The sequence below is a fragment of the Molossus molossus genome, unplaced genomic scaffold (assembly GCF_014108415.1).
Source record: "Molossus molossus isolate mMolMol1 unplaced genomic scaffold, mMolMol1.p scaffold_m16_p_10, whole genome shotgun sequence".
Lineage (NCBI taxonomy): Eukaryota > Metazoa > Chordata > Mammalia > Chiroptera > Molossidae > Molossus > Molossus molossus.
In genome coordinates, this window is record NW_023425345.1 from 92641523 (window position 1) to 92657500 (window position 15978).

Genomic DNA, 15978 nt, shown 5'->3' on the forward strand with positions numbered 1-15978 from the left:
CTCCAATCAAGTGTTCATCAAACCTTTGCTGTGTGCCTAGCACAGTGCAAGGCACAGAGAACACACACATAAATAAGACATGGCCCCTGCTCTCAAGGAGCTCACTCTCAAGTAGGGAAGATGAGGCTGTCCACACAGCAAAATGATGCAAGATAATGCGATGTTACTTTAAATGTGAGCATGGCAATGGGCACGGAGTGCAGAGAAGGTCCCGTTGGGAGATGGGGTGGAATCTGCAGGAGCTGTGCGGAGAGCGGGAAGGAGGTTGCGCGTCGCAGAGGGAACGCACACAGAAGAGCCAGCCGGCAGCTCTGAAGGCTGAGACAGGCAGAGGGTGAATAGAACCGCTTGGCTGGCGAAGCGGTTTGTGTGGCCAGTAATGAGAGACAGGCAAGGGCCGAGGCTCAAGTGCCAGCTTGATGAACAGACTGTTGGAGGCCACTCATTTTTAGTCTGGTCTGAAGCAGAGGGAACAGGGGGATAACCTCTGGAGTTCAATCTGGCCTTTGAAGAGCAGGACTGTGTCTAGGTCTTCCACCTGTCTGTCTTTTCACGCCTCCTGAAGCAACAGAGTAGGAGGGAGGAAACGGACTCCGTGCCCGTCTGTCTTTCCTCTAGTGCCTCAGACGGAGAAGATGAAGCGTGAGGTGATGCACTCAACCATCATGGTGATTCAGGAGGACTTCATACCAGTGAGCAGAAAGGCAGCATGTTCAGGGTGGGAGGCAATTGCTGTTTTGAGAAATGGAGAGGGGAAGGTTTGGGGGGATGAGGAGAGAGGTGAGGCACCCTTCCAAGCCAGTTCTGGCCTCAGACTGCAGCCCATGGTTATGTTGGGGCTCTTCAAAACCCGAGAAAGGTTTGAGAAATGGACAGGTGGTTCCTTCATATTTTCTGAGCCATTTCTGTGGGCAGCACTGTGGTGAGCCCAGTAGGGACATGGAGTTCTGAAAGATACTGATTCTGCGAATTCATAGTTTGCTTGGGGAGAGAAGTCCTCAAACATCGCGTTTGGCGTGGGGTCTGAGAAACCATATATAGTTTTTAAGTCTTATTGTTTTGTCTTAAATTTTTTTTTCAGTTACAGTTGATGTACAATATTATATTAGTTTCAGGTGTACAACCCAGTGATTAGACATTTATTTATATAACTTATACAGTGATCACCCTGATAAATCTAGTACCTGGCACCACACATTGTTATTACAATATTATTGACTATATTCCCTATGCCATCTATACTTTATATCCCCATGACTAGTGTATAACTACCAATTTGTACTTCTTTTTTTTATTATTATTATTATTTTTTATCATCCTCACCTGAGGACATTTTTCCATTTTTTGTTCAGATAGAGTGGGAGGGAGAGAGAGGAAGAGAGAGAGAGAGAAACATCGATGTGAAAGGGACACATCGAGTGGTCGCCACCCCCACAACCAACCAGGGCCAGGGACAAACTGCAACCGAGGTACATGCCCTTAGCGGGAACCGAACCCAGGTCCCTCCGGACCGCAGGCCGATGCTCTAACCGCTGAGCCAAACCGGCCAGGGCCCAATTTGTACTTCTTAATCTCTTCACCTTTTTCATCCCCCCCCCCCCCCCAACTTTCCTGCCATCAAGCAACTATCAAAAATGTTCCCTGGCCCTGGCTGGTTTGGCTCAGCGGTTGGAGCGTCGGCCTGCGGACCAAAGAGTCCTGGGTTCAGTTCCTGCTAGGAGCATGTACCAAAAAAAAAAAAAAAAAAAAGTTCTCTGTATCTATGAGTCTGTTTCAGTTTGGCTTGTGTATTTTGTTTTTTAGATTCCACAAATAAGTGAAATCACATGGCATTTGTCTTTCTGTATCTGTGTTTGTTTTTCTGTATCTGACTTACTGCACTAAGCACAGTACCCTTTAGGTCTAACCATGTTGTTGCAGATGGCAAGATTTCCTTCTTTTTTTCTTTAAATTTTTTTTCTTTATTGATTTAGAGAAAGGAAAGGAGAATGAGGGACAGATAGAAACATCGATGAGAGAGAATATAGATTGGTCGTTTCCTGCATGCCCCCCAATGGGGATTTGGCCCACATCCTGGGCATGTGCCCTGACCAGGAATTGAACTGGTGACCTCTTGGTGCATGGGTCGACACTCAACCACTGAGACACACTGGCTGGGCAAGATTTCATTCTTTTTATGGCTGAGTCATATTCCAGTGTATATATGCACCACTTCTTCATCATCATTCATCTATTGATGGACACTTACGCTGCTTCCATAGCTTGTCTATTGTAAATAATGCTGCAAAAAACATATAGATGTATATGTCTTTTCAATTTGGTGTTTTTTGGTTTCTTCAGATTAATACCCAGAAGTGAAATTGCTGGGTCCTTCTTTGTCTCCTCCTCCTCCTCCTCCTCTCCTCCTCCTCTCTTCCTCTTCCTCCTCCTCCTCCTCCTCCTCCTCCTCCTCCTTCTTCTTCTTCTTTCTTCACCCGAGGATATTTTTTCATTTATCTTCAGACAGACAGGGAGGGAGGGAGAACGAGAGAGAGAGAGAGAGAGAGAGAGAGAAACATCAATGTGAGAAGAGAGACATTGATTGATTTCCACCTGAATGACCCCAACTGGGACTGAGGAGGAACTGCAACTGAGGTACGTGCCCTTGGCCAAAATTGAACCCAGGACTCTTTGGTCCACAGGGCGACGCTCTAATTGCTGAGCCAAACCGACCAGGGCCTACTTTGTCTCTTCTTATAGACTCTGTTTTAAAGTCTGTTTTGTCTCCAGCTTTTTATTTTGGTTTTGTTTCCATTTTCATGAAATATCTTTTCCCATCTTTTTACTTTTAGTTTGTGTTTGTCTTTTGATCTGAAGTGAGTTTCTTGCAGAGAGCATATATAAAGGTCTTGTTTTCTTATCTCAACCACCTTATGTATTTTGATTGGAGCATTTAATTCATTTGCATTTAAGATAATTGTTGATAAATATATAGTTATTACCATTTTATTATACATATTTTTTTTTATCTTCTTTTCTTCTTCTTAAAGAATACCCTTTAACATTTCTTGTAATACTGGTTCGGTGGTGATGAACTCCTTTAGCTCTTTCTTATCTAGGAAGCTCTTTATCTGTCCTTCAATTCTAAATGATAACTTTGCCGGGTAGAATTATCTTTTTATCATTTTGAATATTTCTTGCCACTCCCTTCTGATCTGCAAAGTTTCTGTTGAGAAATCAGCCAACAGTCTTATGGGAGCTCCCCTGTAGGTAACTAACTGCTTTTCTCTTGCTACTTTTAAGATTCTCTCTTTGTCTTTCATCTTTTGCATTTTAATTATGATGTGTTTTGGTGTGGACCTCTTTGGATTCATCTTGTTTGGGACTTTCTGCACTTTTTGGACTTATGTGTTTATTTCCTTCACCAGGTTAGGGGAGTTTTCCATTACTTTTTTTTTTTTTTCAAGTAGGTTTTCAATTTCTTGCTATTTCACTTCTTTTTCTGTTACCCCCATTATGGAAATATTTGTATGCTTGATGTTATCCCAGAGGCCACTTAAACTATCCTCATTTTTTTTTTTTTTTTTGATTCTGTTTCCTTTTTGCTGTTTTGATTGTTTTCTTCTACCTTATCTTCCAAATTGCTGATTCAATTTTCTGTGAGAAACCATATTTTTAACAAGCTCTGCAGCCAGGGTTAAAAACAGCAGAGACTATATCCAGCTCTGGATCACACAGGCTAGGGGAAAAGGGGAGCAAGGGAGCAGGGGAGCAGTGGAGCACTGGTTTGGGGTGCCAAATGAATGACAATGGAAATATCCCTAAAAACAAAGTCCTAAATCCTCAGAAAGTTAATGGAAAACCTGGAACCTTGAGGGCTGGGCTCTCAAGACTTGTTGGATTTGTTCCTGGATTTCCCTAGAAAGGCCAAAACATGGGACCTTTCCTGGATTCAGATTCTCCCCCTACCCAACACTCTTGCTAATTTTCATATCTCTGGGAAAATAAGGTGTCTGCGAGCTAATTGCTGAGAGTTTTCCAGGGAGGTGGTGGGAGCTGAAGTGGTTTAGAACTTTAGGGCAAAGTTCAGAAGTTGTCAAGTTCAGTGTCTGGTGGTCTGTCATCACTCGGGGCCCACTGAAAAGTCTGGGCTTGGAGTCAGGAGATCTGAGCCCCTCCCCTGCTTTGGTCCTCTGTGTCCTCACCTGGAATATGAGGGGGCATACCAGCAGTCCCTGACATTCCTTCCTGTCCTGCTACAGGTGCCAATGGCCCTCTTGCAATTCATTGAGTTGCTGAGCCAGCATGGCTACTTGGCCCTGCCCCAGGGGAACACCATCATCAACTACATCATCAAGCTCAGCAAGTCTGACTCATCAGTGAGCAGGGGCTGGGCATGGAGGGGACCAAGGATGGGAGCAGGCCTCCGGGGAGGGAACAAGAGAAAGGCAGAGTTGGGAGCAGGAGGGAAAGAGAAGGGTACTTTTGGCACAAGGGAAGGGCCTTTGGCCTCTAAAGCCCTGAGCAGTGAGCCAGAGGAGGCCTTGAACCCGGAGACTTAGCTGGCATTGATTTCAGATTTAAATCTTTCCTTTTCTTATTCCAGAATGAAGAGGACACCCGAATAATGTGTTCCAAAATCCTACAGATGGTACAGACAGCTAGGATTAAACAGGCCTCTCCATGTCCTCCTCCCCTGGCTCCCCAGATTACTACCCTGACCCCCAGATTGCATTCTACACCCCACCATCTACTTCCTTGTGGTGTCTCTTTCACCCCTCCCCACCTCCATTTGGTTCCACTCAAGTGCCTGGGCTCCTCTGAGAAGTGCTCACTGCAGCAAAGAGGGTCACTGAGTGGTAGATCTGGAGGCCTGAGTTTGAGTCCTGCTTAGCCAGTTTCAAGCTGTAAAATCTTGTTCTCCCAGCTGCAGTTTCTTCTTCTGTGAAAAAGGAGGTGATTATGTTCCCTGCCTGTTCTTAGCAACGTGTAGGGATTCCTGAAGGCTCATATGAGTTGGTTTGTGTCCGAACTGAAGAAAGGGCTATGGGAGGAGAAAGACTTGAGAATTAGCTTCCCTCCCAGTAAGTCCTGCCTCATGACCTTCAGCATTGTCTCTGCCTCTGGGAGATTCCCCAGTGAAGGTGATTACAAGTCACACATTCCAAATGTCAAGAAACCTTCATCTATATAATCAAGTCCTTCCTGCTGTAATTTTAATCAGGACCTTGGTTATATTTTATCAATGTGGAGTGCAGAGAGAGAGAGAGAATATGAATGTGTTAGGGGGGCTGTGTATACAAGTCTCAGATGCCCCTCTGGGAAAGGAAAACAAGGTCATGGGGTTGGACAACAGGTTGATTTGGGCTTGGCATTGAAGTTCTTGCCACATCTTCTGCCAGGTGTCTTTGCCCAAACTGGTCACTTGTGTGTGTGAGCCCAACAACGTCGCAGCCTTTGTACCTCTGTGCAGGATAGCCACAGAAATGGCCCTGAAGGCCCGCTTGGTGGGCCGGGTTCCCTACCTCAGCAGCTTTCACTGCAGCCGTGAGTACAAGAGTGGGGCAGGCTGAGGTGGGGTGCCCACTGTGAAAGCTCGGGCTGTTGTGGGTATGGAGTATTGGGGTTGCGAGCTGGCTGAGACACTGCAGGGGTATTGCGTGCAGGGGAGAGGGTGCAGCTCTGAGAGGGAGGCTGTAGGTCCCAAGCCTGGGCCATGATGGAAAGAGTAAAGCAAAGGGTTAAGGCAGCAGCTTAAGGCTATTTGGCCCCATGGATGAAAACAGGATGCCTCTAGAAGACACAGTTCCTTCTTGCCTGTATTCCTCATTTAAAAACACTGGAGTCGAGATGTACAAACTGTACAAACATTGTTAATTACAAAGTAATGAATACACAAACATTCCTGATCCTTAGTTCTTCCTTTGCCCCAACTCTGAGCCTCACCCTGTGCTCACCCCATCCCTGACCTCTAACCACGTGGGAGTCAGGAGTAGAGTTAGGATGTCAGTTCAGGAGATTACTTGGTGTGTGTATGATTTTTTATAGGGTGAAAATGTAATGGATTGTTTTTTAGGCTGAGTTAAAATGTCACAAGCCCCCATGACATTGGCACTGATGTTCCCTCCCCACTTTGCTCTTTCTCCTCTTCTGAAGTACTGATGGGAAGTGGCTAGTGGAGGCTGGAGGTTGAGTATCCTGGAGTGTGCATTGACTGTGTCCTCTTCTTTTCTCCTCTCTTTAACTTAGCCACCGAGTTCATCTCACCTCAGAGACTCCTGACCTATCTTATGGTAAGTGATTCTGGGATGAGTACTATATCCATCCATCCATCCATCCATCCATCCAATCATTTCACAAATAGTTGAGTACTACTGTATTTCAGGTGTTATGCTGAATATGGAATAAAGGGGTAGGAACTAGGATCATGGGGGCCAAAGAGCTTGGAGGAGGGAACTGGGAGCATAGTGGTGGGGTCTGGAATAGGAAAGGAGTGGGGGATGGGAAAGGCCCAGCCTCTCTCCTCTCTGTTGACCTTGGACAAGTCACATGCCTTTCTGGATCTGGTTTGAGTTTCTCTGTTAGCCCAGACATTATATACTAGACATTATGGACACTTGGAGTGACAAGAAGACCTGCCCTTGAGGTGTTCACAGTCTGAGTGGGGAAGACAAGCCTGGGAATAATCACCTACCATCCAGTGTGGTAAATGCACTAATAGACGAATACACAGGGTGCACAGGGAACTTAGAAGAGCAACAAACTGATATGATCTCCAGGAGTGAGGAAGGCATCACAGAAGAGATGATGTTTCAAGAGCATCTTGAAGAATGTAGGAATTCAATAGGTGGAAAAGAATGGGAGGGTCTAAACCTCAGCTCTACCATGCTATGAATTTGTTTTAATTTCTTCTCTTCCTTTAAACCTTTTCTCTGCCTCCTGCTTGCTTCCCTTGCTTCTCAGATGGTTTCCCAGAAGCCCTACAGGGAAAAGGACTTTGGTGTAAGCGCTCTAAGGCTACTATATGCCCTGCATCCTATCACTTCCCTACACCCTGTTATCCACTTCAATGTGGGCCAGCTGTGGACAAAGATGATCCCACGGATGTTGAAGATACTAGATGGTAAGGGGTTAGTTAGGAGGGGGGAGGAATGGAGCTGGGGCAGTGGGCAGACTCCAGAAAAGATGGAGTCTTGAGATGCAGGATGGACCTTCCTTGGGGTAAGGGGAACTGTGACTGGCTTCTCCATCCCTCTGACATGCTGTTGGATGAGTCTATTTATTTGGCTAATGTTCTGCACTGAGCAGATATGCAGTCTAGAGATCTGTGGCTTCAGAGTTGCCAGAATTACTCTTACCCCTTCTTTTAGGCAGAGGATCAGGGAAGAGTGTGGGCTTTGGAAACAGACTAGTTTTGTACCCTTGCTCTGACACTGGCTAGTTGTGTATGTTTCACCTTTGCAAAATCATTCACCTTCTGGAGCCTCTATAAAGAGGGAGAGCAATTATTTTGTAGGCTCAGCACCACATAGTGTTGAAATGTTTTTTTCCTCCCTGGGTGGGTCCCCATGCTCTCTTTTTTCCTAGATCACACTGAGAAGAACCTGAATCAGAGGAAGTGGGAGGACAAGCTGCTCCAGGTAAGCACTCCCCAAGAGCTACCTCCCTCCACACTTGCCTTCTTTCCCCTCTTCAGGATCCTGAGGGAGGGTAGTCTCAGGCCCCCCAGAGACTGAGGCTGTGTCAAGGGTCTCTCTGCTCAAGCGAACATCTTTCTGTGGTCTCCTTGCCTCCTGGCCTCTGCATCAGAGTATCTGACTATATCCTAAGCCTTGACTCACCTTCCATACTCTACAAAGGCCCATATCAAGGGGAGTGAGGAAAGGGGTCCTAGCTATGTGTTCTTGGGCAAGTTATATAGCTTTTGCATGCCTCAGGTTCTTTATCAGTGAAATGGAAGTAACTTCTGTCATCCAGAATTAAATAGGATGATACAGAAGAGGACCTTGTAAATTGGACAGGGCTTCACACATGTAGCTGGCATTATCATCATTGTCACTGTATTATCATTCTCCAGTCCCGACTAGCTCCCACCATGTATTTCATCTCTCTTTCCATATATAAACACCATGACCCCTGTCTCTTGCTTCTTCTTGACCCCACTTCTGTGGGTCAGAGAAGCCCTGCTACTATCCTTTATGGTCTTCTCCCTTCTTCTTCCTCAGTTTTTAAGACGGTCATTAGTGGCCATTGATGATGACAACTGGCAGAATCACCTCATCAGAGTCATCTTGGAGAACATAAATTATTTCAGTGACCCTGGCGAAGGGAAGGTGTGTCTGGGTGTGGTGGTTGGGGTGGTTGGGGTGGAGGGTGTGTTGGAGGAGCCTGGTGGTCACACAGGTGGCTGTAGAAATGTCCATGGAGTACAGGCCTTGGGGAAAGAGCAAACCAGTGTTCCTGTGTCTTGGGAATCGAGGGGTGGAGAGGACCATGGGCTGCTGGTCACGCTGGCAAAAATATCCAAGTGTCTTCCATTTGCTTAGTGTCTTAGGCTTTGTCAAGAACTTAGCTGTCTGTTGTCTTCATTGAACCTTCCAGTATTCTGTAACAGAATGGAGCTGGACTTGGGTGCAATGGAAAGATGATTGACTTTAGGGTCAGATTTAAGCAAGTTAATTCAAGTAATATTTGTGGGCATCTCATAGGTCAGGGACTGTGCTTCATGTTGGGAATACAGCGCTGAGGAAGAAATATGGACCCCTTTCCTCACAGACTACAAGGTCAGTGGTGGTGAAGGCCTGGGGTCCTGCCCTGGCTTTTCCATGTGTTCCCAGTTTAGTCTGGATCAGGTGTCTTAGTGTCCTTGAGATTTCAGTGGCCTCACTTGGGAAGCAGCAAAAGTAACTTCTGCATCACAGGAGAGTGGATGCGGATTGAACAAGGATAACTGTGAAGGTGCTTTGTTAACTCAAAAGCCTACATCACCTGATAGCTGTCATCATCCCTATCTTGCAGGAGAAGAAACACAATCCAGAAGGATTCAGTCTTTTTTTTTTTTTTTTTATCCTCACCCGAGGATATTTTTCCATTTTTTGTACAGATAGAGTGGGAGGGAGGGAGAGGAAGGGAGAGAGAGAGAGAAACATCGATGTGAAGGGACACATCGAGTGGGCCTGCCACTCCGCACCACGACCAACCAGGGCTGGGGACAAACTGCAACCGAAGTACGTGCCCTTAGCGGGAACCGAACCCGGGTCTCTCCGGACCGCAGGCCGACGCTCTAACCGCTGAGCCAAACTGGCCAGGGCAGGATTCAGTCTTAAGCAAATGTTGGTAAAACTGGCACCTGAATCCAGGTTTCTTGATTTCGAATCTTATTTTCCTGTTACCGAGCAACACTTTATCTGGGGGGTTTCCAGAAAAGAGGCCTTATTTCCAAGGCTGTTTGCTCTCTAATCAGTAACAAATATTTATGAAGCACCTACTGTATGCATATCTTTGTGGCTGGTAGATCAGGGATTACAAAATGAAGCAAGCTGGAATTCTGATCTTATTAATTCAGTTACAGTCACATCTCGGTTCTCGAACATCGCACATCTCGAATAATTTCGTTCTTGACCAAGTTGTTCATGGAAATAATGTCTCCCTTGTGGTTTTCAGCCTGACAACCCTTTCCTGCTGATACCTCAGCATGACAAAAAGTGTCTCTCAGGCCACAGAGGAGAGAATGCTTTTGTTGTTGGAGAAATTGACTTTTAGCACAATTTTAAAACATAAAGAGTCCATCAGGAGTGCTAATGTTGGTAAGAGTGTGAAAGTGCTCCCAAAACAACAATCACAGGCAATTGAAGAGGTAGAAAAATTAGTGATTTGGGTAAAGGAACGTGGTTGGCCGGTGACCGCATTCCGGAGGCAGTGATGTGTGCAGAAGTGAAGATGCTGCGGACTGACCTCCTGAAAGACACGCTGGACCAGTGCTGAGAGCGACCCCTTTAAGGCTGGTGGGGTGTTTTGGTAAATTTATGGAAAGAAGTATTTGTTTACAGGTTAAACAGTACATTAGACATGTACTGTGTGTAAGAAAGGTGAAAACTGGGAATCATTTGGGGGTCTGGAACACATTAATCCAATTTACACGATTTCTAATGGGAAAGATGATTTGGTTTTCAAACAAATTGCTTCTCAAAGGGCCTTCTGGAGGGAATTAAGTTAGAAAACTGAGGTTCCACTGTACTGAAAATGTGTGCCACATGCCTAGAGCAGAACAGGCACTGGGCTGGGCACAGGGTGTTCGTGTAAGAGACAGACTCTGCCTTCAGGAAACCATGCTCTGCTTGAGTGAGTAGACAAGAACGTGGGCAGATACTCTGTGCTGGAAAGGTCGGGATGGCAATGCGCACCGTGTGCTTGGGGCACTGAGGAGGCCAGTGGGGGCTGGCAGAGAAGCTTTCTCTGAGGCCGTCCACTGTTTAGGTTTGCTCAAGACTGTCCCCTTGTTGGCACTACCAGTCCTGAGCAAACTGGGAAGATGAGTCTCCTGTGGAAGAGTGAACACATCTGGGAAAAGGAGGCGTCTTTGCCCGCTAAGCAGAATAGCAGGTGCCTCAGGTCAGGTTAACTGATGCAGAGCCTAACGTGAGGATTCTTGTCCAGTGACTTAGTGAAGAGATGCTCTCTGCGAAGTGACAGAGTGAAGGACCCAGGGTAGGGGAGAGGAGAGGCTACGAGAGGATGCGGCCTGATCCCGTGGGAGCCCTGAATGGAAACTGCCCCACAGAGTCTGTCCCACTGGAGACAAGTGGGGGGGGGTTGTACCCCTCGCCCCTAACATGTCTGTCATTGGCTCCATGTCCCAAAGTTGGCCTGGTGCAGGGAAGGGAGAGAGAACAGTGTAGCTCCCTGGTACCTGGGGCAAGGAGACCCCGTCACCTCAGAGCAGTTCTCCCCAAGGCTGCTGGGTGTAGCTATTCGCAAAAATACCTGCAGCCAGTTGAAGGGAAGGCAGGTGAGTGTCTGCTAGAGGGGAGAAGACGCACGTAGAGAGGCGGTAAGACATTCACTGAACCTGGGATATCCTGTTTGCCTACTGAGCCAGGCACTGTTAGCGCTGGGGCGGAGCAGCGAACCGGAGACACAGCTCCGAAGCTGGATTCGCACCTGAAACGTGGGGGTGGGGCAAGTGAGGAACCAACTGGACAAATCCACAGACAAGGTTGTGAGTGTGATGAAGCTCTGAAGGAATGAAACAGGGTAGTGAGCTGGAGAGGAACTTAGGTCAGGGAAGGCTCACGGAAGTGAGATTGAAAGATGAGAAGGAAACAATCTGAAGAGCCCAGGGAAGGGGCTTCTAGACAGAGAAACTAGGAGCTGCAGAGACCCAGTGGCAGGGAGTGGGTGTGTCCACGCAGATGGTACGCCATGGTAGACAGGACAGAGTGCAGTAAGCAGGGTTCAAGGCCACTGGAATTCAGAGGAGGGAGAGAGAAGGATTATATGAAAGAACTGTTTCTTTAAAAATGTTTTTCCTTTATTTTTAGAGAGAGGAAGGGAGAGAGAGATAGAAATATCGATGAGAGAGAATATTGATTGGCTGCCCCTCCCCCTCCCCCTCCCCCTCCCCGGGGATTGGGTCTACAACCTGAGCACCTCATGGTGCATGGGTCGACGTTCAACCACTGAGCCACAGTGGTCGGGCCCAATTATGGAATTTTTATTCTAAAAGTATGCCAATTTAAGGAACTGTTTTTATTTCCTAGCTGGAAGTGGGAAGTATGTGGGTCAGGGAAAGTTCCTAAAGACTGATCCCTAAGGGGCTGAGAATCAGAAATGCAGTGTTCTTTCCCCTCTAACTGGAGCCCCTGCTCCCGAGGATTACTGCCTTATCCAGCCACCCCAGAGAGCAAGAGGGCTGGGGTGGCCCATGGGGCTGTGGGCCACCGTCTTGAAATACCTGCTCTAACCTTATTCCAAACTATGCATGACCCTGCCCTTGTACTTCTAGGATTTTCTATATAAATTATTTGGCTTCTCCCTGTGGACCTCAAGGAACGAGCAACTGGTGAAGATGATGCTTTCGTCCATCCTCCAAACTTCCCATGAGAACCTGCAGGAGAGGGAGGTGAGGCAGAGAGCATGGCAGAGAGAGGTTACGAGTCAGGATGGCAGGGGGCTAAAAGCGCAGGCCTGCAAACCAGACCACCTGGGGTGGAATCCCAGCTCGGCCACCTACTAGCTGTGTGCCCTCAAGCAAGTTCCTGAATTCTGTATGCCTCAGTTTCCTTCTCTGTACGATGAAGCTGTGGTACCTTCCTCATGGGATATTTCCTAAAAAGTTTTTTTTTTTTTTTGAAAATTTATAGACCCAATTTGAAAGTCATCAGTTGTTTCAACAATATGTTTTGGAGCAAAAAAACCCCAGAAAACAACACAGTCTTTTCTAGTCCAGCGTCTAATCCAGAATCAAACAGTGCATTCAGTTGTCATATCTCTTTATTCTCCTCTAATCTGGAGCAAGTCCCTCATCTTTATCTTTCATGATCTGGACATTCAAAAAATATACAGACCACTTATTTCATAGAATGTCCATGGGGCTTGGATTGTCTCTTATCTCCTCAAGATTAGATACCACAGGCCGGGCTGGTGTGGTTTGCATTGACCATGCACCAGAGGTCTCCAGTTCGATTCCCGGTCAGGGCACATGCCCAGGTTGTGGGGCAGATCCCCAGTGGGGGGCATGCAGGAGGCGGCCAATCAATGTTCTCTCTCATCACTGTTTCTATTTCTCTCTCCCTTTCCCTCCAAAGTCAATAAAGAAAAAAAAAAAGATTAGATATCACAGAAGTGATGTGTGTTGTCATGGTTTTGAGGGTTAATGTGTAAAAGCACTTAGAACAATGCCTGGCACATAAGCACTGTCTGGTGACCTCTTGGTGCATGGGCTAAGTGTGGGCTACTGGTAGTGTTGGCTTCCACACCGTCAGGGCGCCCCTCTCCGAGACCCTTCCCCTGCCAGATTCTCAGAGCATCCATCACCGCCATGGTCAGCAGCAGGTGTTTACCAAGCCCAGGTTGCAAACAGTATCAATAGGAAGAAGGACATGTACAGGAAGGATGTAGCTAATTACACACAGTAGCCTCACTAAAGGCTACATGAGCAGTCACTGAGGCACAGTGGCTGCGTGGGCTTTGCTGGGACTTTGGTTGGTTGTGGCGAGTCTAGGAGAAGGAGGGAGGCAGGTATTCCCACTTGACATAACATTCTGAGTCAAGACTCAGGAGCAGGAGCTTTTGGGAGCATGTCTAGAGAACAGTCAGTAGTGCAGTGGGACTCAAGTGCAGAGTTCTTTGACAAGCAAGTAAAAGTGACCTCTCTGCTAGCACTTGGGGACAGAAGAAGAAAGAGAGAGGGGAGAGGACATCCAGGATGGTCCCTGGGTTGCTGGTGTCTCAGTGGGAGGAGAATGGTATCCTTCACTGAGATCGGGAACCCAGGACAGAGGAGGAGGAAGTTGATGCACTTAGGTCTTGACTGGGAGGGGTTGAGGTGCCAGGTGGAGATGTCCAGTAGCCATGTAGATCTGGAGCTCAGATCTGGGCTGGATGTCTAGATTTGGGAAACATATTTTCCCTGTCTGTAAAATGGGGATGATAATATTTGCCTCAAAGCGTTAGTGTGAGGATCCATGAAATAGCATGTATGAGGCTGGTACACACTAAGCACTAATATTCTGATGATGTCAGTTATGATGCTGACGATGATGACTAGGATGAGTGGAAGCCATGGCTAAGGGAGGACATAAGAAGGGGGACAAAATAGAGTCCCCTTCTGATACTCGACCAGCCTCTCTTTTGTAAGGAGGTAAACATTTCCCTTCATCTAGTTGGGGTCCAAAAGTCCATAAGTCCCTTCTTGAGGATCTGTGTCCTGGAGCCTGTCACTGTCCTGGGGCCCCCTCCACTCTGCCTTCTCTTGCTGCAAAATCTCACTGGCCCTTCCAGCACAAAAGAGCTGGTTGGCAGACATCTGGAACCTGCATGTCTGTGGTGAGCATGTCTTTAGCTCTGTGCTCAGCCATCCTTGTTGAGCAAGCTCTAGGAAGAGGCTCAGCTGACACCGAAGTCAAAAGGGGCTGCTATAAGGCCAAGGGGGTTAAGTTAAAGATGGTTCCTGGCAGGGACCACAGAATCCCCAAGCCTTCGTGCTTTGGGATCTCTCTAGGTTTTTGATCCCCAGATCCATGTTTCTAGCTCCAACTTGCAGACCCACTGGCACTGAAAACATTTCCACTGAGTTGTTCTACCACGACCTTCCATACGACACATCCAGGAACTCACCCCTTTCTCTCTCTCCACCCTAGACAGCCCCCCTTCACTTGCCTATTTGGTCAGAGTTACTGCTGTTTCCTGTTCTCTAAGCTAGAAATATTGGCATTGTAAGTCTTCCCTCTTCCATCTCCTTCCTTATTAGCTACCCAGTCCCCTCTGTTCCCTCCTCAGAACAACCAGCCTCTGAATCCTAGTGCATGTAAAGTATTCTCTACTGTGCAATGTTGGATTTGATAAGGCCAAGATTTTGTAAGTTTGCGACTCTAACTTTTCTTAACAACTTGCGTCTTGAATTACTTCTTGCAAAGATATTTGGTTCTCGGTCCGGATTTTAAACAGTTCAAGTCTGGGGAACCAAATTTCCCTTGAATGTTTTTCCTCTCCTCTTCCTCTCCCGGCCTCTCTCTGAGCCCTGCTCCCAGGGGAGCGTGGCAGGTGCTGGGCTCGTGCTGGGCTGTGGCGTAGCGTTGAGGCTGTCTCTGTTGCAGGGCATCGCTGCGGCATTCAGCATCGTGTCTGTGAGACATCTGAATATAGTCCTGGAGCAACTGCGAGTGTACAGTGCTGTGCTCACGGACAAGGAATCATCGTACATCCTCAGACTGGAGAAGGTGAGATCATTCCCAGGGGCTCTGCTGGTCTCCCACGCAGAGCTTGCAAGGCATCCCCATCACCCCAGCCTTGCGCTTCTCTGAGGCTTTGTGAATCACCTACAAATCCTCCTCTTTCCCTCTAACCAGCTGTGGGAGAGTTTCATCCTCCCCTCCCTTTCTCTTGCTCCCTCATGTCCACACTTCAGGCCCCGGTATCACCATCTACATGCCCCCCCCTCTCCCCATAAGCTGCTTACCATTCCACAGTCCCATCTTCTCTCCCACATCCTCTGGGCCACCTTTTACTCTCCCAACCTCTGTTTCCCTAGCAGGCAAGGAGGGTAAGATGAGGAGACGGCAAGTTTCCCCTCCCCCTTACAGGAACATCAGCAGAAGGAATGGGTGCAGACCTGTAACACCATCTACTTAAGCTATAGCAAGATTATGTCAGAGAGCAAAGGAGCCATCTTCACGCACGTGGATGACATCCTGGCCTTGGTCCTGCAACACTACCACGACTGCATTGTGGAAAAGGTACTTCCTGCTCACCCACTTCTCCAACGCCCCATCTTTCTCCCCCACACCAAGAAAAAGATGCCTGGCCTTGATCGGGAGTCGGGGTGGGGCCAGTGCAGTGACGTGCTCTCCCGCTTCAGTCCTTTCGCTTCACCCGCCTCTCTGAGACTGACTGGCTCGAGAAGGAGACCACAGTGGTTCTAGGCCTGTGGGAAGTGCCTCCTTCCCTGCTGGAATATGACATGCCTCCGGGCTCGTCACTGCCCTCTCTGATGAAGGATGAGTAAAACCTAAAATTCCCTAATAGTCATAGAAAGAAGCAGTCAGGGGAGGCAAAGGAAGCCCCGTACTGTTTTCCTGCCTTTGCTATTTGTCCAAAGCATGGGTCCCCGGGGTGGAGAAGAAGCCCTTTCCATTCCCAACGAGACATTCTTCAGGGGAACTTATTCAAGGGGAAGACAATACCTTGAGAGGCAAGGGAGCTCGAGCTATCCTGATTTAAGAGTTATATGAGGGGGCTCCAGAAGGGGGTAGGTGCGAGAGGTGGTCCTACCCCCGAAGG

At 47.6% G+C, this 15978-nt stretch overlaps 1 protein-coding gene across 1 annotated transcript in view; it reads left to right on the forward strand.

The window, feature by feature from the left end:
* The first annotated feature begins 635 nt into the window (after positions 1-635).
* Positions 636-15978, forward strand: part of LOC118623810 (maestro heat-like repeat-containing protein family member 1) — a 68104-nt gene continuing 52761 nt past the window's right edge. Inside the window, exons 1-11 of the mRNA XM_036251557.1 lie at positions 636-692; positions 4212-4358; positions 4586-4630; positions 5382-5526; positions 6229-6272; positions 6943-7102; positions 7567-7619; positions 8205-8312; positions 11984-12100; positions 14796-14918; positions 15282-15434. Of these exons, the coding sequence (XP_036107450.1) occupies positions 636-692; positions 4212-4358; positions 4586-4630; positions 5382-5526; positions 6229-6272; positions 6943-7102; positions 7567-7619; positions 8205-8312; positions 11984-12100; positions 14796-14918; positions 15282-15434 (1152 nt within the window). The remainder of the gene's footprint in view (positions 693-4211; positions 4359-4585; positions 4631-5381; positions 5527-6228; positions 6273-6942; positions 7103-7566; positions 7620-8204; positions 8313-11983; positions 12101-14795; positions 14919-15281; positions 15435-15978) is intronic.